General features: G+C 35.9%; 3 protein-coding genes and 1 pseudogene across 5 annotated transcripts; 2 read left to right on the top strand and 2 right to left on the bottom strand.

Moving 5' to 3' along the window:
• Window positions 1-1843: 1843 nt before the first annotated feature.
• Window positions 1844-5619, top strand: LOC120007751 (ultraviolet-B receptor UVR8-like). 3 transcript variants are annotated; one of them, XM_038858164.1, is made up of 7 exons: window positions 1844-2095; window positions 2994-3033; window positions 3157-3441; window positions 3542-3891; window positions 4001-4402; window positions 4632-5022; window positions 5248-5619. In XM_038858164.1, the coding sequence occupies exons 3-7, from the start codon at window positions 3214-3216 to the stop codon at window positions 5488-5490; spliced, it is 1614 nt and encodes a 537-aa protein (XP_038714092.1). In that variant the 5' UTR covers window positions 1844-2095; window positions 2994-3033; window positions 3157-3213; the 3' UTR covers window positions 5491-5619. The 3 variants fall into 3 exon arrangements, with proteins under 3 accessions (XP_038714092.1, XP_038714093.1, XP_038714094.1); XM_038858165.1 differs by having other exon boundaries at window positions 1844-2112; XM_038858166.1 differs by lacking the exon at window positions 1844-2095 and adding an exon at window positions 2126-2411.
• Window positions 5620-5995: 376 nt separating this feature from the next.
• On the bottom strand, window positions 5996-11376 carry LOC120007992 (annotated as a pseudogene).
• A 3928-nt stretch (window positions 11377-15304) lies between these two features.
• On the top strand, window positions 15305-17396 carry LOC120007919 (probable pectate lyase 5). Its single transcript, XM_038858406.1, has 4 exons — window positions 15305-15448; window positions 15616-16356; window positions 16516-16654; window positions 16902-17396. The coding sequence occupies exons 1-4, from the start codon at window positions 15327-15329 to the stop codon at window positions 17121-17123; spliced, it is 1224 nt and encodes a 407-aa protein (XP_038714334.1). The 5' UTR covers window positions 15305-15326; the 3' UTR covers window positions 17124-17396.
• Window positions 17397-18411: 1015 nt separating this feature from the next.
• LOC120007801 (T-complex protein 1 subunit epsilon-like) lies at window positions 18412-22851 on the bottom strand. Its single transcript, XM_038858254.1, has 9 exons — window positions 22521-22851; window positions 21604-21922; window positions 20234-20582; window positions 20017-20149; window positions 19835-19887; window positions 19402-19504; window positions 19110-19276; window positions 18899-19012; window positions 18412-18770 (listed from the first exon to the last, which is right to left on the bottom strand). Exons 1-9 carry the CDS (start codon window positions 22717-22719, stop codon window positions 18600-18602), a joined length of 1608 nt encoding a protein of 535 aa, XP_038714182.1. The 5' UTR covers window positions 22720-22851; the 3' UTR covers window positions 18412-18599.
• Window positions 22852-23452: the final 601 nt, after the last annotated feature.

The raw sequence follows: 23452 nt of genomic DNA, 5'->3' as shown, positions 1-23452 counted from the left end.
TACAACATTTTGTTTTACATTACCCCTGTAAGGACAATTTCCCCGTGTGCTAGGTCAGATTCTTACACTAACATGCATGTTTTGATTTCTTGTCTCTCTTTGTGTGTGTATATATATATATATGCACGCCAAGGAGACGAAACCCCTCTTTAAGCAAGCACACATAAATCGTCTTGTCTTGGGGTTATTTCAACTTTGCATTTATGTCATTATGGTATGTTTTCCTTGCACATTTTTATCATTACTTGTGTTGTTACTCTTACCGAGCCGGGGACAACTTTTTTTACCGAGAATAATACTGTTCAAATTTGTTACTTAAGCATTTGATATGAATTTAAAGATTTTTTTTTTTACCGAGAATAATACCATTCAAATATTTTTTTCTTTTCTTTTTCTTCACAAAAATATGAAATTAAAGACATAAAATAATAAGATGACATAGTGGGAGTCTATTTTGGAGACTTAATTTGTTTATTCAAGCTATTGCAAATAATGGATGATGAGGCTGACCCTATACCTCTCCTTTCAGTGTTTTGATATTCCAATACGGAAACCCTAACCCTAACCATAAATTAATAATTGAACCAATCACCATTCAACACGTAATCTCAATGTCTTACCCATTATTAATTTCTAGGTTAAATAATCAATTGATAATACCTATAAATTGACTCTTTTATGGTTAAGTGGAGATGGTATGGACTTAGAACCGATCGAAATAACCGTCGATAATTTAAGTTCATGTTAAAAAATTAAAAAAAAAACTCGACCGTACTGACTGTTTACACCTTTAAATTAAATTAAATGATCAATAAAGTTTCCGATTAAAATATTTAAATTTGTCACGTACTCAATGTGGGGCAATTAGTACCACCATGATCACTACATCTGTCTCCTACAACCAGCAAATATGAGGCGTGGAATAGAAGTCTATGGTACACATCTATACAAATTTGGAACATGTGACTAGAATATATAAATATATAAAGCGGTGCTCTAATGCGGGATTCTGCATTTTATTTAAAGTATGAGATCCATCTCACACCATACACGTTAGTGTAAGTGGGCCTACAAGTGATGGGGTCCACACGTGTATATTGTTAGATGGATCCCACTTGAACACCAGCCTATATATATCTATATCCCACATATATATATATATATATATATATATATGCATGCATTCATCAGTACTAGATATATAGGAGGGATGAATTTCACATGGGCACTCTTATTCAATGTGGGACATGAACTTTAATATTACACCTTACAAGCAGCCATGTATCTACTTAATATCATTAATTTAGATTATTCATGAATCTCCAATTACGGTAATAAGTCACCATAAAATTAACACTCTTTTTATCATTTCATGTACGTAAGAATTGACCATTCCAACAACACAAATACACATAAATGTGATTTCAATTGCGATGACTTGAACCAGAGGTTGGGTAGTCAAAACCATAATTAAGATAAAACTGTTCAAAATCTCAACTCTATTCACATTAAAAATATTGTCCACTTTGATTTTATCGATTCTTGTGAATATATAGAGTTCGCACGACTTTGTTTTTTCATGAGCTATCTCATTTAATGGTATCTGAGCCTAAGAAAAAGCATCTCATTGTGGTAGGAATATGGTCGTCCATATATACCATACGATTTGGATTTATCAAACGGAAGTGATATTTAAAAAAAAGTTTAAGTGAAATTTTTTTATGCGGGTATAAAATAAGAACCATTTTTTAAAGGTGTGAATAAATAAAATTCCAAATGATGGTTCAACATATTCCAAATGTAGGAGAATTCATGTGCATATATACACGGTGATTGTAAGCATACTTACTCCTCTCTGGCTCTCTCATTGACCACCATAGGCAGGCACCAAATCGCTTTAGAAAAACGTGTTAGAGACACCTCTCGCTGTACGGGTTGTAGCTATTTTACTCAAGACATTCTACTGCAGATGGGTCTGCTCTTAATCACGTCGAAGGAGAATTGCTATGCTGGTTGCATTGATGACTGAACGATGTCTTTCTTAAAAAAAGAAAAGCAAGAGAAGGGGAGACCTCCCAATTCTCATACATAGATGGTAGATAAATTAGAAAGGCCTGTTATTTCTCTCCCTTAATTCATTCCTTCACTCCTTCTTTTCTTCTTTCTTTTTCTCTGTCTTTCATACAATAAAAGGAAATCCCTTTTATTCTCTTTGGATTATCATCTGTTTCAATTTTCATCATCAATTCCTCACTCAAACAGAGCGAGCATCCCTGTTTCGGATACCCAATTGGATTTTCTTTCTAATTTTGGTCGAAATTTTGCTGCTTTTGGTTGAGAAACCTTGGAATTTTATGCGGTTTTTGATAGATGCAGATGGGTCTTTGAGCAATCACGGGTCTTTCTGATATGTAATTCTCGATTTTTGGTTCACTTTTGATCGTCTTTTGCTTGATCATCAGAAATTTTAGTTGTGAAGTGGATTATCTTATTTCAATTTACGATCCGGGTATCTCTATAAAACCAGTTTTTTTTTTTCTTTATTTTGTGAAGAAAAAGTGAACCAAACAATTCCCCTGTTTTGGGTTTTGAATGATTGTTAAGGTATGTTTTGCTTGTTTGCTTCGATTGATCGGATCAGTTTGACTTCCGGTGATGAGTATACGTGAACAGAAGTGTTTTCTTTTGATTCCAGAAGTCTTTTTGTCTTTGGGTTTCTTGGAATATCCTTTTATGGAAGAATAGTATTCTTCTTTTCAAAGTCGTCTTCTTTTGGTATACCTGGCCTGGCTTTGATTCGTTCCCTTGATAATATCTGTGAAGTCATCTTACCATTTTTAGGTTTTGGGTTTCTATATCTCTATATTCCAATGATCTGAGTTGAATCTGTTTGTTCATTTTTGAGACAATCTGATTCATGGGTTTGTAGCTGCTATATTAATTACATTGATTTCTCTTATCTGTGCATAATTTAGTTCCGGTTTAATATGTAGGTTTGAGAGTTGAAGTTTGCTGATCCATCCATAATTCAAGGTAGAAGACGCCTACAATTCTTACTGCTAAAATATGAATAATTTGTTTAGACTGATATTGAAGTTTCTAAATTTGTTCTGAAGATGATCATTGAGAGTAATGTGATGTCTTACTGCATTTCAGTAGTTTAAAATCTCCTGCATTGCCAAGTTTGGGGACTGGGAACTCTTGGCAGTGCCCATGGATGCCACAACGAGTGGATCTCCGGCTATACGATGCCATACCATCCCTGACCAGCCAATTACTGCCATTGTTGTTGCTGCTCCTGTGTCAACATTCCAACGTTCTCAACGCCATTGTTTCGGGGACTCTCACCCCGGAGAATTTCCTTTGGCTGCCAACCCCTCCATAGTGCTTCATGTCCTCACCGCGTGTAATTTGGACTCTCAAGATCTTGCAAAGCTTGAGGCAAGTTCTCTTTTTTCTGCCCTTTTTGACAATTTAACCGCTTCTAACTTTAGGATTGTTAAATGCTGCTCTCATTTGATTGTAAATGTGTTTGCTGCAGGCAACATGTTCCTTCTTCCGGCAGCCAGCCAATTTCGTCCCCGACATTGAGTTGTCTATCACAGAGCTTGCTGCATTGGATAGGTGCCAAAAGAGAGCCATATTTAAGCCAATGACAGCCGAAGAGCGTCAAGACTTGAAGCAAAAATGTGGGGGTTCATGGAAATTGGTACTTAGATTCTTGCTGGCTGGAGAAGCATGTTTCAGGAGGGAAAAGTCCCAGGCAATAGCGGGGCCTGGTCACAGCATTGCAGTGACCTCAAAGGGAGCAGTCTACTCATTTGGCTCTAATAGCTCTGGACAACTTGGGCATGGAACCACTGAAGAAGAATGGCAGCCCCGACAAATTAGGTAGCTGATTCCCTCATTGCTCCTTAACCTGATAATGCAAATGCAGGCCTTATTCAAAGTGAAGTTGCTGAGTTAAGCTGAAGTTAATGGAAATTCCATTATATTGCAGTTCCCTGCAAGGTATTCGGATCATCCAAGCAGCTGTAGGGGCTGGTCGGACAATGCTGATTAGCGATGCAGGACAGGTCTATGCCTTTGGAAAGGACTCGTTTGGGGAAGTTGAATATGTTGTCCAAGGAAGTAGACTTGTTACAATCCCACAGCTGGTTGAGTCACTGAAAAACATATTTGTAGTGCAAGCTGCTATTGGGAATTTCTTTACTGCTGTGTTGTCAAGAGAAGGCAGAGTTTACACATTTTCCTGGGGAAGTGATCGCAAACTTGGTCATCAAACTGATTTGAATGATTCCGAACCCCATCCTTTGTTGGGGGCACTAGAAAACATACCCGTCGTTCAGATTGCTGCTGGATACTGCTATCTTCTTTGTCTGGCCTGTCAACCTACTGGAATGTAAGCTCCTTCTTCTAAGCTATAGTCATTAAGGCTTGAAAATTATATATAATTGCTTGTCTCGTCAAGTTTTGAAAATCATTGCAAATTACTTAAAATCATTCTGGGTTTATTAATGGATTTTCATTGGCCATATATTCCACTATTGGTAGCAGTCACCTGTTTGAAGTTATTTTTATCCTTCAACTGTGACCTCATATGACTTACCTTTTTTTCTGAACTTTATCAGGTCAGTATACTCCGTTGGTTGTGGCTTGGGTGGGAAGCTTGGACATGGGGCAAGAACTGATGAAAAGTATCCGCGACTAATTGAGCAGTTTCAGTTGTTGAACCTTCAGCCAGTGGTTGTTGCTGCTGGTGCTTGGCATGCTGCTGCGGTGGGTCGAGATGGACGGGTTTGCACGTGGGGTTGGGGTCGTTACGGATGCTTGGGCCATGGGAATGAAGAATGTGAGTCAGTTCCTAAGGTGGTGGAAGCATTGAGCAATGTCAAATCTGTTCATGTTGCCACAGGGGACTACACTACCTTTGTGGTGTCTGAAGATGGGGATGTGTTCTCGTTTGGGTGCGGCGAATCTGCTAGTCTTGGACATAATGCTGTTGCCCCTGCTGATGGACAGGTAAGGCTTTCTTCTGCTTCTATCTTTATCATATTTGATTCATATGTCTCTTGCGAAAAGTCTCACGTCGATAAAATAAAATCTAATAGACAGGTTATAATAAGCCCATGGTTTCCTTGACTTGTGTTTTAACGCTGTGAGCCCTGAAAGGCCATGGAAGACCTGTGATGGCTTTTCTATGCGATTAACCGTGGTTGAATAAAATTTTCCTCTGTTTTTTTACAGGGAAATAGGAATGCAAATGTGTTGGGTCCAGAGCTAGTAACCTCACTGAAGCAGCTGAAGGAACGGGTTGTGCAAATCAGCCTTACCAATTCCATATACTGGAATGCCCACACATTTGCACTCACTGAATCTGGAAAGCTTTATGCAGCTGGGGCCGGAGACAAAGGGCAGCTGGGTATAGAACTTGTTAACAACCAGACCGGAAGGGGGGATCCAGAACGGGTCGATATCGATCTTAGTTAAGCCCTTCTAATTTAGTCATTATCATACTCTGCATTTGGTGTTTATATTTCTTGTACATAGCAAAGAAAGAATTTGCTTAGATTATAAGTTAGGAAGGTAATGGCCCTATTACAAGTGTTGCATGATGAATGCCAAGAGTAAAGCTACCAGTAAACCAAAAACTCCTTAACGTTTGTCATCTGAGGTAATTTTTTCAGAGAAAAATATATTAAAAAAAATTTTTTTTTAAAAAATGAGAGATTCCATAAATCATGGATCATTAGATATTTGGTAAAAGCACTCAAAATTCAACATCTGACACATAAAGTCGTGCGAATTTAATGTATTCACAGGAATCGTAAAGTCATGCGGGTTCAATTTATTTACAAGAATCAATAAATTCAAAGTAGACAATCAACATCCAACAATGTCACATTAATTAATTACATCACTCATCTTTTATGCAAAATCTTCAAAAAAAAATCTATCTTTGTTTTCCTTCCTTTTTTCCTTTTTGGGTGTTCAATCATATTGACTTTCCCGCCAACCAACGGCTATAAAAATGCAAAGCCTGTCGTGGTTTGTCTCTAGCAACGCTATGCCCTGCACCCTGCATATGTCATATGATGACAAAGAGCAAGAATCATCAAATCTTTCTTAGAAAAATTTTAGTATTTTTTTTGGCAAAAGGGTATTTTTCATCCCTTAACTATTGGTCGGGTTTAATTTTCGTCCCTTAGTTTTTTTTCTCCCTTTTTCGTCCCCCAATTATGGGAAAGTACCCTTTTTGTCCTTCGAATAAATCCGGTGATGGAAAAATCCAACGTAACGTCCTATTGTTCGTCAGATCAGATTTCTTCGACGTGCCACATAGGTGTCACGTAAGCATTTTCAGACCCTAATCTCACTTGAAGGACGAAAATGGGAGAAAAAAATGGGTTAGGGACGAAAATGATACTCACCTCATAATTGAGGAACAAAAAATACATTTTTACCGTATTTTTTTTAATCTTATATTCCCGACCATCCCGAACCCTCCAATATAAAGAGTCAGTGCAAAATCATAAACTATAGTGATATAATTTAATAAGCACAAACCTTAATTGTAAGGAATGTGAGTTTGTGATCATATTCTTGTAAATATCTGCATTCAGAAACACCTAATCAGACTGAATATATATGCAAAACACAACTATTATACCCTACAATAATCATATATATATAATTAATTAATTTACCCGCCAACTTGATCATTAACCATCCATGGCCTCCATTTATCAACTATGTCATATTCGAGTGATCTAATCCATGCTTGGCTTCCAGTAAATGGTACAGACATATCATGGTCTCCGCTACAAGTTTTTGGTCATTATAGATATATATATATATTGCTTATTAGTAACATTTATATTTTTTCTAATGGTATTCATAATAATATAAAATTTAACTAAACTCTGATATTAATAAAGTCCAGATTTAAGAGAAATTAAATTAAATTACCTGAATATGAGCACTTGATATCCTTCGGTTGTGAATTTCATATGGTTTGAAATCATACTTCCAGCATCACGATTATATTCTATGTTGTCTGTGCAAATCTCCCAAGCCCCAATTCTCTTATCCTTTTTATAGGGATAAAATGCATATTTAATTAACCTTCAACCAAATTCTTCTATTATTTGTGAAATCATAATTCCACCATTATTTTGAAATATTGTTTATGCTTCATTTGTTTTAGGAAAAATGCCAATTTGGGAAGATTATAATTTTCTGGAGGTTTCTGTCCGGACAACAGGGGTGATGTTTCCATCCATTTTCACTTTAGAGAAGGTCGATCGACTGAAGCATAGGTCACTTAAAAGGCCGGCTGTTTCGGGATTATTTGTAACACATATGTTGGGACTTGTTTCTAGGGTTTTAGAGAGAGATAGACAAAATAGAGTGGTGAGAGCTTTGTGAGATCAATCTTGAGTGAACAAGAGTGTGATTTCTTGTGAGATTCTTGAGAAAGGGCGATTAAGGGCTTTGTTGAGCAAACTTGAAGGTTGTCCAAGAGGCTCAATTTATTCATCTAATGGAATACTCGCGTAATCCCATGAACGTAGGCTTCCTCCAACCAAACCATATAAATCTTTGTGTGCTCCTTTAATCCTATTCTCTACTTGCTTATTTACTTCTCCTTGTGTGCTTGGTTATTGTTTGTTGGATTGTCTACCTTTTGTCCCGGTTGTGTGTTTACCGATATTGTTCATTGAGGTGAGATATCTTGGTGTTGTTCCACTGCGCTATACCCCAACATTTTTTGTTTGATTTAAGGAAAATAGTAGAGTCGTTGAATAGACTATTTACCTCTGCATGAATTGCTTTCCTTACTGCTTCATCATTTAGCCATGCAGTTGCAAGTTCATCATTCTACATATATAAAAGCATAATCACATTGTTTTCTTATTCTTTAATTAAAAGAATAAATAGTATATTAGACATAAATTAATACCATATAAATGAGTTCTTTATATCTAAGCCAATATATATATATATATATATATAACTCACACGGCAATCATCATGGCCTTCACTATTAGTCCATAATGTATTTTCCAGTTGGGATTTTGGTGGATGGTAACATGGCTCAAGAATATTGTACTCATTCAAATCAGCAATTGCCTGTAAATTAATCACCAATTCGACCGACATATAATTAATGGTAACTCATTAGATAATTAATACTTTCTTGAAAATAGTTTTGAAATGAAAATTAGGCACCAAATACCAAATTGAATAAATTAATAATCAATTTAATTACCACATAAAGCTGCTTAAGGTTAAGCTTACAATCTTTATCAGTTGGGCTGAAATATTTTCCTTTACAAGTAGTTTTAATATCCTGAAACAAATTAAAACATGTATTGCAATGCATGTGATGAGAATTAAGAAAGTTAATTGGGAATACTTAATTATTAAAGGAAACTAATTAGAAGTTGTTAAAAGTGGTACCGAAATGTATTTTATTTATAATCCGGTTTAACTAGCAGAAACATGCAAATAAGAACAGTATATATATATAGATCAAAGGCAGTAAAATTGGCATACAAGTTTAATTTGATGGTATGAAACATAAGATTTATTGCCTATCTCTGGTGCTTACAGTTTCGATAGCAATATCGTCTCTTAGGTCTACTCGGATCTCTTAGTCTTAGTAGCACGACAAAAGAAAACGACGAACCAAGTTCTCGTAATTGTAACTTGGTCTCTACACTAGAGATTGTATTAGGATTCAATTATGTGAATTCTATCAATCAAATCTATCTTTTATTTTGTTCTGTGATTCGAGCTCTCTCTCACGTTAACAATCATGATATTAAAATAAACACAACTTATCCAAAAAAAAAAAAAAGAAGTACCTCAAAAAGATCATCGGAGATGAGTCCCATCCCATGAGCAAAAGGAACTAAAGCATTGCGATAAAAATGTGGATCTGTCACTCCATTTCCCACCATGTAACCCTACTTAATTATATACAATGCATATATGACATTATTGAAAATATTGTTTGTTTTTAGAGAAAGTCATGAAATCTACATTTAATTTGCTTACCTTGAAATTAATTTTGGGTTTAGAACCATCTTCGTTGCCTATAAGAGAAGTAGATTTCAATTAGCCTAACTAATTAATCACCAAGATCAGTATAGTATGTAATGTATAAGATTCAGGTGAAGGTTTTGGGTAATAGAATTATTAGCATTTGGGGTTGGGTCTTTACAATTCCTTAAAATCTATAATTCACATATAATGGTGGAGAAAAAGTCAGAAAAATTTTAAAAATATAAAAACAAAATGTGATGTGATGTGATGTGATGTGATGTGGTACACCTCCCAAACCATTGGATTAAATTTATAAACTCTCTTATTCTAAAAAAAATTGGAACCCTGGATCCAGAATTATATTATTATGGTCATTATGCACTAGTCAAAGGCCAAGGCCCCAGTGAAATATTGATACAATAGTGGGCTTTGGTATATTTTTTGACAAGGCCCCCAATGATATTTTTTAAGAACCCCTAGTGCCTATTCCAAAATACAAGCCCAATAACCCATATCAATGGATACTTGGTTGATAGCCCAATATTTATTGACACTTGGCAACCCATCTTTGTTGACAACCTTATTAACCTAAAAAAAAATTCTGAGGAACTGTCCCCGGACCCCGATACTTATTTGTACCTCTAGTGGTTTCGAATCATGAATCCGTCATTGGCACTAGTTGATGGGAGACTCTCAAAATGACTTCAAAAATGGAAGGCAAACTAATTTTAATATAAGAAAAAATATATATCAATATATAACAATGTAACCATATAGAACCTTCAACAATTTCTTCAGCAAGGGTTGGCACATAAACGCCACCGTAGGACTCTCCAGCCATATAAAAGGAATTCTCTCTAAATTCTGGAAACAGCTCAAACCACTAAATTGCCAAAATAGAAATACAAGTTAAATTTATTTATTTTTTTGCCAAAATAAATAGTTTAAATAGAATTATTGAATGCTTTTAAAAATATTAATTTGGATCAAAAAGTTATGTTGAAAAACATTTACCTTAAGCAAGAACAAATAGGTATCAGCAGCAGTTCTAAAGTCTCCAGTTTGATGTTTTGTTATGTCTTTAGAGTAAGACAATCCAACACCAACGGGAGAATCCAAATAAATAATATTTGAAACCTAAAAATAAAATTTTGAACAATCATATATATATATATATATATATATATATATATATATATATATATATATATATATATATATTATTGATGAATTTATATTTATAAAATAACATAAATTTAATTAAAATTTGCTTAACCTACCTTGGACCAACTGTAGGGATTCAGATGCAACACTGCAGGTAGGCTTCCATCTTCCTTTCCAGCTTCAAATGTGAATGGACCTATATCATATTTTTAAGAATTTACACATTTATTGAGGAAAATGAAAATTAGCTAGGAAGTAAAATTTGTATCGAGTATATCTTGGTAAATCAATAGGCAGGCATACCATGTTCATAGATAAATCCATCAAAGCTGGAGCACCCAGGTCCTCCATTAAGCCATAAAACAATAGGACCCGTCTCTCGGTTTCCCTCAGAAACCACAAAATAGTAGAACAAATACCTCCCATAATTTACATCAACATGCCTTAACACGTAAAACTACCTAATTAGAACTATATTTTTTTTTGAGTAACCGAGAAATCAACGAGCCCAACATGTTGAGTAATGGGCGTAAATCTCCGACTGCTAAAATAACCTACACCACATTGGTGATAGGTAAGACTGGCCGAAGCCCATGTGAATTGGGGCTCGAAAGTGGGACAAACCCATGAAATCAAGATTCCACAAGGAAATATACTAACTAGTTGGTTTGCACTCTAGACCTCATGCACCATAGGCCCTAAGTCCTGAGAGATAACCCACTAAGCTACCGCCAAGTGATTAATTAGAACAATATCAATTTGTATATATTTCTATATCCAACCAAATGAATAATAATAATAATAATAAAAAAGGTTTAAAAGAATTTACCCTGAATAGTGTTCGGATGGGAAGGTGCCCTTGAAACCAGGAAGGAGTGTAATGAGAGCACCATCAGGAGCTGCTTCAATGAGTGTAAACCTTACAATCAAACTCAAGCAAACCAGTACTGAACCCAAAAGAAGATGCAACTCTTCCATGGCCATGATCATAAATCTTGATCATTATTAATGTTCTTCAAATCTCTCTTCACATATAGCAGATACAAAGGGGGTGATTAATTACATTTAAATGTTTTTTTCTATGTGGGGTGATTGTCTGATTGAGGGGAAAGGCATAGAAAAAAACATGTTAATTGCTTCTTTTTGTAGAAATCTAGACAGAAATGAGAAAGAAATTGCCGGATAAGCATCTAAGGCCATAATGAGTTTTCGATGTCTGAAATATGAATAATACGAAAAGTGACAGATGTTTTTTTTTTTTATTTTATTTTATGAATATCACTAAACAAAGAAACAACATCTTTCATGAATAATATGTGAAGGGGAAGATCATTCCGAGCCACCAAAAACAGAAAAAGTCCAGCTCAACGGGTACATTCTGGGTATAAACCCTAGCCACCTCTTCCTCTCCCTTTTCATCTAAAGTTCTCGACTCATTTTGGCATTACGTGTTGTAATACAGAACCTCGCAGAACAATAACCGATAATAGAACAATATAATTAAAGAAAGCAACCGAAAGAGGGAAAGAAGAAAAGAAAACACAAAGTTTACGTGATTCGGCAAGTGTGTCTATGTCTACGCACGTCCTATGGAGTCTATGGCTGTTTAATTGTGTATCTAGTGTATTCGAATCCTATCCACCACTGCCTGTGGGGCAGAGTAAGATTGTTCTATCTAGATGACCCCACAAAAATGATGATTTCCCTAAATGGTAGAAGTCAGAAAATTATTTATAATGAAATTAATATTATTACATATATGTTTATAAACTCCAAATACCATTACCATACAAATTACATTAATTTTTAATTTTTAGTAAATTTTCATTGGTTACTACCACAATACTTTTTTGAATACAACTGATGAAGGGAATGGGGGAGATTCGAACTCGAAACCTCTATGAGATATCACGTATATCAGTGTCATCTGAGCTATTCGTGATTCTCACTACCACGCGACTTATAAACCACTGTATATAGATTGATCGCTTGCCACATATTGCTCAATGGCTCTTATTGTACGGTTGGCATAAAGTACTGTACGTACGTAGAGGAAGTCACCGCTAATTTAGCAAATTCATATATATATATATATATATATATACACACACACTGGATCTGAAGTGTATATATAAATGAGCTAGTGGTTGGAGAGGGAATGTTATGCATATAAATATTTTGAGCAGCATTAATTCTTTGGCACATGACCACTTGATGTAGCTCTTTCCTCCTTTGACTTTGTTATAATTAAGAACCCTAATGATTGTGTGAGAAGCAAAACAACAATAACCCTACGTGTTTACTTGGAATAAACCCTATCAACATGAGACAATAAAATTATAAAACACACACGAATTTCCTCGATGAGAAAAACCTCATTATACCACAATATTTTTTTTGTAAGAGTTTTATATATAATAACTTAATTACTACATCCAAAATATGATTAATTAACCTGTACAATAGAATAATCAAGTTTGAGGTATTAATTATATATGCTAACATTAATATATATTTCTCTCCCTCCCTACTTAATTAATTAGAGTAGTATGGCTTAAAGTCATACACTAAGCTTTAGTTCCCTTATATTCCTTCTACCTTTTTTTCGTGACCGAGTAACTAGTCAGCCCAACATACTTTTGGATAGTTGAGTGACCGTAAACGATAGGTAAGATTGGATCAAAATCCATGCAGGAGAAATGAGACTATCAACCCCTCCCTAAAAATGAACATGCTCACAGAATAAAAAAAAAATCTTAGAGAAATATTTTCAATTTGGTTCAAACGCACAACCTTAACATCATCCACGGCTTAAACCAAGATATATAACCAACTAAACTATTGCTACATAGTTGTATCTTCTTTCTACCATTTCCATGCTAATCATAAATACAATGCGTACATTTATATATATAATACGAATATGTTCCCTTTAAATGTACGTCATTAATTAATTACTTTATTTCACTCGATTGATAATATACATTGATAATAAGTTTCCCGACTCAAATAAATATTAAAAATTATATATCATCCTATAACTCAAAATCTATGACGTTAGGTCTTAGTTTAGTTAGCGATTAGGTTTGTGGGTTATGTTTGTTAGCACTTAGCATCAATGCATCATAAGAATTCCCAAATTCACCATATTATTTGTCCAAGACGTTACAAATTTTTCATTGAGTGGAATCCCACCTCATACCAGTGATTTGGCTTGCATATGCAAAGGAATCGAATTTCATTGAACCCATAAAATCCACCTTGTGTTCATATTAAGAGCTCTACCCATCTATATATATATATACTCTTATAAAAATCTATGTGTTCTTACTGAAGAATAAAAATCTATTTTTTATGATAATTGTATTTTTAAACTCTATAAACATAGGTATAGTATATTAACTTGATTATAATCCTATTACTATATAAAAATAGTGAAAAGGTAACTTTATGTATAATATTTGTTAAAACTTAAAAAAAAAATGTTGAAAAGTTCTCGAATTGTGCGGGCTCCCAACTAATATATAAACCCTAAAATTGAGCCCTAATACTTTAATTATGCCTCTAATTAGAGAATTCTTGACCAACATCTACTCACCATATATCATATATAAAAAAAAAAAAAAAAAAAAAAAAGAGACGTCATTTTAACCGCAAACAAGATTCAACAAATGCTAATAAGGTCGGGTTAATTAAGAATAAATCATTTCAGTTGAGAGATTCAGAGTTCAACTCTCCGACCATATCAACATCCCTCTGATTTATCAAGATACATAGAAAAAGAAGAACGATTCAAAATTTCAAACACCTCGGAAAAATATATGGACCAAAAGCTTATAACATCTCATTATAAAATGAAAATTCAACAAATACTTGAATAATGGTTTGATCTTGAATACAAAGTGACCTATTAAAAAAAGTGATGTTTATCTAATAATGCATATAAGTGGGAATTATTATATAGTGCATGCTATGATTGCCTACCATGACCAAGAAACTTCCACGTGGAGGGTAGCCGTCAATCAAACGTGTTGAATGGATTAGATTGAATACGATTTGTTGCCTTTTATTGAGCCAATGATCTTGATCAACGGCCAAGAGATTGACTAGTCAGAAGATCGGACGGTGTGCGTTTTTCTGACTCTGAAATTGAGGGAGAAACAATGCTCACATGGGAGAACGTGAGATGCCTATCTAAATGGGTTGCCCCCGCGATCAGCGCCTACGTCAGCATTTTGTGACGGATAGTACGGACTTCGCATGTTAGAAGTATTTTTTCTTTTATCTTTTTAATAACATCTTTTTTTAAAAAAGAATAAGTAAATACGTAAAAAAATGTAATTATTCATATACAAGAATTTTCGTATGCATTCTTAAAATACGGATTTATATTTTTACCATTAATTTAGAACATGTAGAACTCAAAGCAATGACCCCAATATTTATCGTTTCACTCATTCACACCCTAAAAAAGTGATCTGCATAACTACATAAGAGAATTGGTGTGTATATGAAAAATCATAAATAAAGGTATGGTGAGTTCTGATTTTTTGTATGACATTCGAGTCATAGTTCTTGAAAGGATAACACATGGTATCCATGTGAAAGGAAGTAATGCAGAGAAAGAATACCTGCAGACAAAAAAAGACTTAAATTTATATGCCTTTATTTATGATAAAAGGACTCAAATGGAATTTTATTTTTTTTGCTCTAATTTTTTTTATGAAATAAAATTTTTCCTTGTAAAAGATATATGAAGCATTAGATCAATTTCAATACAATTAACCGACAACCAATTAGTTGATAGCTTACCCACGTGTTAGATTTTGAGCCAACTGATTATGTAATGAAGTTGAAAATCTATATGCGTGCAGGTCTAACGATCCAAAAACTATAAATTTATACGACCAAAAATTAACATTAGTGGGCCCCACCAGCCCAAATTCCATGTGGCATGTGGGCCCATAAAAAATATAAACTTAAAATTTTTTGTTTAATTTAATCAAACAAAGCCGCGACATTACTTCTCCTATAAAAACCCCATTACAAAACTCTCTCGATACTCAAATCATCTCCATAATATATTTATCTCCTCGACCTTAGCAATTCCAATGGCTCCTCCATTAATGTCTCTTTTAACACTATTCTTTGCTTCTCTTCTTCTTCCTGCCCCAAGCTTCATCTCCTCCTCACCACTTCAAGATCCTGAATTAGTAGTACAAGAAGTACAAGAGTAAGCTGTACATATTATGTGTGTGTATATATATATATATATATATGATGCACATGAAATTCAATGCATGGTATACAACCGCTGTAATAACTGAGATACCAGTTACTTACTGGGATTTCTATTACTGTATGATTAATTGACAATGTTGTACGTTTTTTTGGTGGCAGGAGCATCAATGCATCGAGGAGGGAACTGGGTTTTCTCTCGTGTGGGACGGCCAATCCTATCGACGATTGTTGGCGGTGCGACCCGGATTGGGAGAAGAACCGGAAACGGTTGGCGGAGTGTGGAATCGGGTTTGGCAAGCGAGCAATCGGCGGCCGGGACGGGAGGCTTTATGTAGTGACGGATCCGAGTGACAATGATCCAGTGAACCCAAGACCAGGTACGCTCAGATACGGTGTCGTACGAGATGAGCCACTCTGGATCGTCTTCGCAGGTGACATGGTGATCAAGTTAAAACAGGAGTTGATCATGAATTCGTTCAAGACAATCGACGGTCGAGGATCGAACGTACACATTGCTGGTGGGCCGTGCATTACGATTCAGTACGTGACGAACATAATAATACATGGGATTAATATACATGATTGTAAGAGAGGAGGGAATGCTTACGTGAGGGACTCTCCAAGTCATTATGGGTGGAGGACAGTATCGGACGGTGATGGTGTGTCCATCTTTGGAGGAAGCCATGTTTGGATTGATCATTGTTCTTTGTCAAATTGTAATGACGGTCTGATTGATGCAATCCATGGATCAACGGCTATTACTATCTCTAACAATTACATGACACATCATAATAAGGTCATGCTGTTAGGGCATAGTGATAGTTATAAGAAGGATAAGGGTATGCAAGTCACAATTGCTTTCAATCATTTTGGAGAAGGCCTTGTTCAAAGAATGCCCAGGTAAATTTGCATGTTCATTTTTTATTTTTTTTGGTAAAATCTAGGAACCACCCAGTCCGACATATTCTTCATACAACCCGCACCACACTGGCGAAAAATAAGACTGGAAATTTTGGTCTTGGGTGCTGTTTTGAAGTTTGTTGTGGGTTTAATTCTCAGATGCAGGCATGGCTACTTTCATGTGGTGAACAATGACTACACACAATGGCAAATGTATGCAATTGGTGGTAGTGCTGCTCCTACAATTAATAGCCAAGGCAATAGATTTTATGCTCCCAATGACAGAAACAGCAAGGAGGTTAGTAATTGCTCAATCAAAACAGCAGTTTTATGGATCCTCAAATGTTATAATGGATACACATGATTTCATATGAATCATGTGGGACCCACGATTTCATATAATCATGTTCGTTCATCTCTGCATTTGAAATATCTAGGACAAAAAAAATACTGAGATCCTTAGCAATTAGCATTTTAACAATCGGAATATGCACATTTTCCCTAAATTTGGGGTCTCAATTGTGTGAGTTAATTTGATGTGTTAGGTGACAAAACATGAGGATGCACCAAGGAGTTCATGGAGGAGATGGAATTGGAGGTCGTCTGGAGATTTGATGTTGAATGGTGCATTTTTCACACCATCAGGTGCAGGAGCTTCGTCTAGCTACGCCAAGGCATCGAGCCTTAGCGCGAAATCATCTTCGCTTGTGGGTTCAATCACTGCTGGTGCTGGTTCACTGCGTTGCAGGAAGGGAAGGCGTTGCTGATTAGAGCCCAAAATGTGGGTTAAACAACCAACAAAATAAATTCCAAGTGTAATTTACAAGGGAATTAGGATTTAATTCACCTTCATATACACTATATCTATAATTTTACTTTTTTATATATATCTTTTTTCTTTACTTTGCAACATGTAATTGATGTTTAATTCACCTTAGAGAGCATGTTTCTGGTAGACCCATCTTTAAATGCTTAAAGAAATCTTGATGGGTTGAAAAGAAACAAGAGCAGTTTGAAAAGTTGGATGTTCAATACTTCAATCTGATGAGGCTTCATGTTGTTCAATTCGTTTCTCCCTCCCTTTCTCTTTACTTATTTTTTTTTTTTGTTACGTGACAACTGATTGGTAAATCCCAAATCATATGAAAGACCCAACAACTCCCATGAATCAGTTGAGATATGGGCCAAGACTCAGTTTGAGAAGATAACGCAAGATGACATTCACACACGTTGGGCCGATCGACTGAATAAGAATTTCTCTTACAAATTACGATAATGGAAATACCCATAAGACGTGAACTCATGACTCCCCGCTTACGTTCAAGATCATCTCAACCAATGACACGTTATTTCCTCTCTCTTCATATGGGTAGAGTACAATCGCGTTAAGTTCATCATCTAAGCCAACGATTCGTTATTCCCCCTCCCTTCATATGGGTAGAGTACAACTACAGTCTGTGTGGACAGTTGAAAAGAATGCCCCATGGGTCCATTTTTGGATTGAGATCCCCATTTTAGGGACGTATAACAACTTTCTCTGCATGTTTTGTCTGACAGTTGCATTAACAACTTGACCCTATTTGAGCATTCACCGGTCACAAGATAAAACCAATGCCCTTAATTATTGAAGCTCATGTCTCTTGACAAACCCAGTAGTGGAAATGGATCTGCAAAACAAGGTATTCATTGCCCTATCCTGCTCACATTAAGTGTAGAGTCGGCAGCGAGATTAAATAACAGAATCATTCAATGTGACGAGTAACAAATATAAGGCAGTCTTAAAAACTACCACTGACATTTTTGGGGCATAACATGAATGCAAAGAAAGGGCCATCTACTTCTTAAACACACCTGTAGTTTGGATTCAAATTATAGACTATAATTTTAAACGAATTACGATACCTCTAGATCAGCTGCAAGCCTGGATCACACGCGATATAGAGGTCCTCTGCGATAACCTAAACAGACTTTCTTATAGTCGTCAAGTTTCTTAATATTCTTAATAACAAATAAGCAGGCATAGGTTTTTCCTGGTGCGAGTGCATAGCCTGGTGATCCGTGAGCAAAGACTAAGACATGATAATTTAACAAAAGATGAGCAATCGTATTTTACATGTCCAACAACCACACCAAAATCCGTAAGCAAAAACAATGCTCACATAAGCAAATTCAAGTTGCAACTCCAAACACCCCAAATCAGGCCTACAAGTAATAGTCGTGAAGACGCACATCAGACTACTAATTTAGAAATCAGACGGGGAAATCACATCATCGATTTTCAGTATCATCTTGACAACCTGTGTAGCCAACAAGATCTGCTGTTGCTTCCCTATCAAAGTCTCGAAGACGTTTTGCCGACGCATGTCATTTGTACCAACATCATTGCAATCTATTCCATAGTAGGGGTTGTTCTCCTGCATATCAAATGCAAAATCAAAACTTAGATGGCAGTTCATAAAAAACCCAAGCCACATATTGAGAAGAGAGGAATAAATCAGAACCGCAACAGCTAAGCAAAATTCTGTCATGCAATCACATTTACCTTGATTTGCTGAGATTTAACAGCAGATAATGTCTCAATAGGTTGGAGGCCACTATTTTCTGCAAGGGCCATGGGAACAGAATCCAGAGCATCCGCAAATGCCCTAATGGCATACTGCAGAGAAGAAAAAATAAATAAATAAACAAATGCACACTACATTAATAGTTTCATGCAAAAAAGTGAAGGAAATAAAAATCCAATAATCCTGAACCTGCTCAACTCCTGGATGCCTATCAGAGGCAGCCTCAACGGCAATTGAGCAAGCAATCTCAGCTGACCCACCACCATATACAATAGACTTGTTGCGTATGAGATTTCTAGCAACACATAGTGCGTCATGGATACTTCGCTTTGTCTCTTCTATCATCATTTTGTTACCTATTTAATCAAGCACAAAATCACCATGCGAGGAAATAGTCTACAAATCATGAAAAAGAAAATGTTCCCTAATTTTTTTCTGAGCTCAACTTTCTAAATAAAAGAATGCTGGAACACATATCTACCTCCCCGAATAAATATAGTCACAGCCCTTGAATTTGCACAATGTTCAATGTACAGCATTCTATCTTTCGTGGTACCAAAGGACTTCTCACGAACCACACCAGCCTTTTAAAAAGAAATGAAATATATCAGAAGCAATGCAAAGACTTAACTTACAGAATATTGCTGGAAACATTTGCAATCAACTTCAACATAGAATGGGAATATATAGCATTAAAAATTGTACGGATCAAGAGGCCCAATAGCGGAGGGGTTACAAGTTTCAGAAAACAGGCAATTAAACCAGGAAAGTGCAGTCAACATACATTTACATGCTATATAAGTTTTAAAACTAAGAACAATTATTTTCATTGATCTCAATTCCAGCTGTTAATCCAAATCCATGAAACTATACATCACATAAAAATAATGACAAACTGAAGAGAAAGAACATACCTTTCCCAGTTTCTCCGTGGTCAACTCCTGGAACCTTGGCACAATTCTTCCACCTTCAAAGATGTACGTACAAGCAACGTAAACAAAAAGTGGTGGGTGGCATAAAGTACTAAAGCTGAACTAGTCCACTGAAAAACTAATTAAAAAATCAATTAAGCATCGATGACCTAAATAAAACAAACCTGTGGCTATGGCTATCAGCTCTAACTCCACACCACCAACCCATCGGACAGCAGGTAAGTTTCTATGCATTAACAGGTGGTTGGCCTCATCATCAAATCCCCATTGACAGATCACCAATGTAGCACCAACATCCTGCAAAGAATATTTCATCCATAAAGTGGAAAAGATATTGGAAGATGACAGAAATTTTCAATAAACTAGCATATGCAAACCTACTTTGCACTTCTGAACCATGTCATCAAAATACTTATGCTCTTGCTGACGTAGAGTCTGGAACTTTTCAACCGTATCAATGTCCACCTTATGCTTTGTCTTTGGCTTTGGTGGCTCAAAAGGACAAGTCAAGATGGCAATTTTTGCATCTTCAATCTGCTTTGGCATCTGTGGATGACTCATATCCTTGTCCACAACAATGCCATATATTAGCTCAGTATCTTCCAGCTTACCCCCTACTTTCCCTTCAACCTTGATTAAATCCAGATTAACATCCCTCCTCTCTAAATCTGCAACAGCAACAACTGCGTTAACTGCAATCTCAGCCAAACTGCGCTTGTTGCGATTCACCCTACAGAATAACAAAGAAAACTTTCAAAATCAGAGTAGTTACATGCAAAATACACATGATAATTATCCATTGTCATAATTACTATGCATGCCAAACATAAAGTAACTCACAACACCAGACACCAAAAATTAGCGTTGGGAGGGAGCCAAGGTGAGGCTAGGGTGTTAAACCATCATTAAATTTCAGCCAAATGTGAGTCCATGAAGTATGATAATGACCATTGAAACTGTTCAAACTAACGCAAAAGGGGTCAAAGCTGTAATGCAGGAGAAATAAAGAATCTAAGCATATGAATAGGCTTACCCAAATTTAAAATTGTCCAACACAGTCCACATTAAATACCTACTAGTCAAGGCTACAAGCTAAATCGGCTTCTACAAACCAAACTTTTGGAAGTTGGACCATACATTTACAGGAACCAGTATATATATACATATTAGTAGCACCAGTATATATATACCTATTAGTAGCCTTCAACATTTAAATTAGCACAAAGTTGAAAATATGAGAAGACAACAACAATTTCAAACTAGCAGAGACGCATTGGCAAAATTCACAGGTAAAGAAATCGATTGGATATAGTATTAATATGACCAGATATCAAAATACAAGATGAAAGCCTTTTGGAATGGTGACTCCCCTCCTTCAATGAGCAAAAGGATGAATTAGATAAGGAATTCAAATCAAGTTTCTGAACACGGGAAAAGTTGGAGCCTTCACAGTGATGAAGGCCAAGGGATAAAGCATGAAGTAAGCAAAACAACACAAGGAAAAAAATAGAAGAACTTGTAACAAACAACAATGCTTAAACAAGTATCCGTATGAAATATTTATTGCATCATGAAGTGAATATTTATTAATTGTACCATGGAAAGCGGGAAAGTCACCAAAATATATAGGGTAACAAGCTATACGTATAACAAGAGCATCACAGAGCGCGATGAAAAATAACATTTAATTATAGAATTATCAAACTCTTGAAAATGACAGTGTTAAAACTAGGATTGAGTGTTGATCTCACATCTTTGAAGACAAAGTAGTCATGCAAGTTTGAATCAAAGGCTCCAGATTCGACGATTCAAATTCAAATTTCTCAGATATATGCTCCAAATGTTCAAAGGCTATTCTAGAAGCCATCTCATAGCCCTCTGCAATCCTAATTGGATGTATCCCACGCTCCAATAACCGCTCAGCCTGCTCCAGAAGCCCACCAGCCAATACAACAACACCAGTTGTACCATCACCAATTTCATAATCCTGACTTCGGGATAGTTCAACCATCAGCTTAGCAATTTGGTTGTCAACATCCATCTGCTCCAAGATTGTTGCTCCATCATTCGCTGAAAAGACATTGAATGATTTAAAGGAAACTGACAGTGTAAAATTAAAATGAGGCAGCATGAGGAGAATTCTGTCATTCAAATTTGATATATTCAAGACACAATTAAACCAAAAACAGTCTCTTGCCCCAAACAAAATAATGTGGACACAAGATCCTATGATAGAAATGGAACGCAAAACAGGTCATCACGGAAAAATACATCATTCAGATACCTGAATGACTTAAACATCAAATAAGGCAAATTACAACATAAAGCAGTGATAACTATCAAAAAGAGAGAGATTCACTTCCAGGAAACAATAAATCAAGAAAATTGTAGTTATTCAGGGTAATACTCCTGAATCATCAACTATATATCAACAGATTGTCCAATCCCCTTCAACTACTATGCATTCATGTGCCTTGTTTGTCAACTTAACTTGTTATAGTGCAAGGAACCACTGTACACAAATAGAAACCCTAAACCCTACTTGAGCAACAAACTAAAAGCAATAAATACAAAAACTCAATATCAGTAACAAACATTAAGCAATGAAATTACTAGAAGAATCTCATCTCACAAAACATAGCATAACAAAAGAAAAGGATAGACTAACAGATAGTGACGTCGCCGTCGGGGCTCTGGAGCATCTTGTCCATGCCCTTGGGGCCTAGGGAAGTGCGGAGGATGCGAGCCACCGCTTTCCCTGCAGAAATATTGGCCTTCTGCGCATCGAGTCCTCTCAATCTCGTCTTTTGCTCCTGATCCTTTATTATTATGAACGGCCTTCCGAACTCATCGAAAGCCAAAGCCATTTTCCCTCCTCGTATTCGGCCGGGGCCGGACTTTTACACTTCCGATCTCCTCTTCCTTGTCGATTTGAAGAACAGATTCAGAGGCACTGCACGATAGATGCCAATGGCGACGAAGAGTGTAGAAGCACTAAATCGGTTGTCATTTTTGGTTTATTTATTCAAAAAGCATCCCATTCTAGGGTTGGTTCGAAGTCTGGGCTTTTATTGGGCCAAAATGAATGGGCTCAAAAATGGGCGATAAAAAATAAATATTCGGGTTCAAGGCCTTCAGGCCCGTCAGCATTATGGCATCGAGTCCTCTCAATCTTTTTATTTTATTTTATTTTTGAAATTTTGTTCATGATGAGGGATGAGGGATCCATTGCCATTTGGAGTATGTAAAATTCGGTTACCTGAATCGTCTCACTCTTCTTGAGTATCTTGGCAAGTTGTAGGATGTTAATGTGTAAAGTAGGAGTGTCCACGGTCGGTTGTGGTCAATTTTTATCAATTATTTGACATAAATTTATAGTCAATCGTTCAGTCGATTATTGGCAGTTTGATTGATTTTTTCGATTTTTCAATTGATCTTCACTAATGTGCATTTGACAATAACTGACCAAATAATTAGTTCAATTTGACACTTTTTTTGGACAGTCCTAGTATAAAGTTGAATTTGAGTCTCTCGCTTGGAATGATTCGTCTTATGAATTCCTTCGTTTTTTGGTAATTGAGTATGACACTATAGAAATTT

The sequence above is a fragment of the Tripterygium wilfordii genome, chromosome 10 (assembly GCF_013401445.1).
Source record: "Tripterygium wilfordii isolate XIE 37 chromosome 10, ASM1340144v1, whole genome shotgun sequence".
Lineage (NCBI taxonomy): Eukaryota > Viridiplantae > Streptophyta > Magnoliopsida > Celastrales > Celastraceae > Tripterygium > Tripterygium wilfordii.
Note: the sequence above shows the minus strand (reverse complement) of the source record. Positions and strands in the feature narration are given on the sequence as shown.

Bases quoted from the DNA above. Each gene is read 5' to 3' on its own strand.
- LOC120007751 (XM_038858164.1), top strand. From the start codon at position 3,214: ATGGATGCCACAACGAGTGGATCTCCGGCTATACGATGCCATACCATC. The intron at 3,892-4,000 runs GTAGCTGATTCC...ATTATATTGCAG, and splicing joins TGGCAGCCCCGACAAATTAG to TTCCCTGCAAGGTATTCGGA. The intron at 5,023-5,247 runs GTAAGGCTTTCT...GTTTTTTTACAG, and splicing joins TTGCCCCTGCTGATGGACAG to GGAAATAGGAATGCAAATGT.
- LOC120007919 (XM_038858406.1), top strand. From the start codon at position 15,327: ATGGCTCCTCCATTAATGTCTCTTTTAACACTATTCTTTGCTTCTCTT. The intron at 15,449-15,615 runs GTAAGCTGTACA...TTTTGGTGGCAG, and splicing joins GTAGTACAAGAAGTACAAGA to GAGCATCAATGCATCGAGGA. The intron at 16,357-16,515 runs GTAAATTTGCAT...TTTAATTCTCAG, and splicing joins CTTGTTCAAAGAATGCCCAG to ATGCAGGCATGGCTACTTTC.
- LOC120007801 (XM_038858254.1), bottom strand. From the start codon at position 22,719: ATGGCTTTGGCTTTCGATGAGTTCGGAAGGCCGTTCATAATAATAAAG. The intron at 20,583-21,603 runs GTGAGATCAACA...GTTATTCTGTAG, and splicing joins ACTACTTTGTCTTCAAAGAT to GGTGAATCGCAACAAGCGCA. The intron at 19,277-19,401 runs GTAGATATGTGT...TTGATTAAATAG, and splicing joins GACTATATTTATTCGGGGAG to GTAACAAAATGATGATAGAA.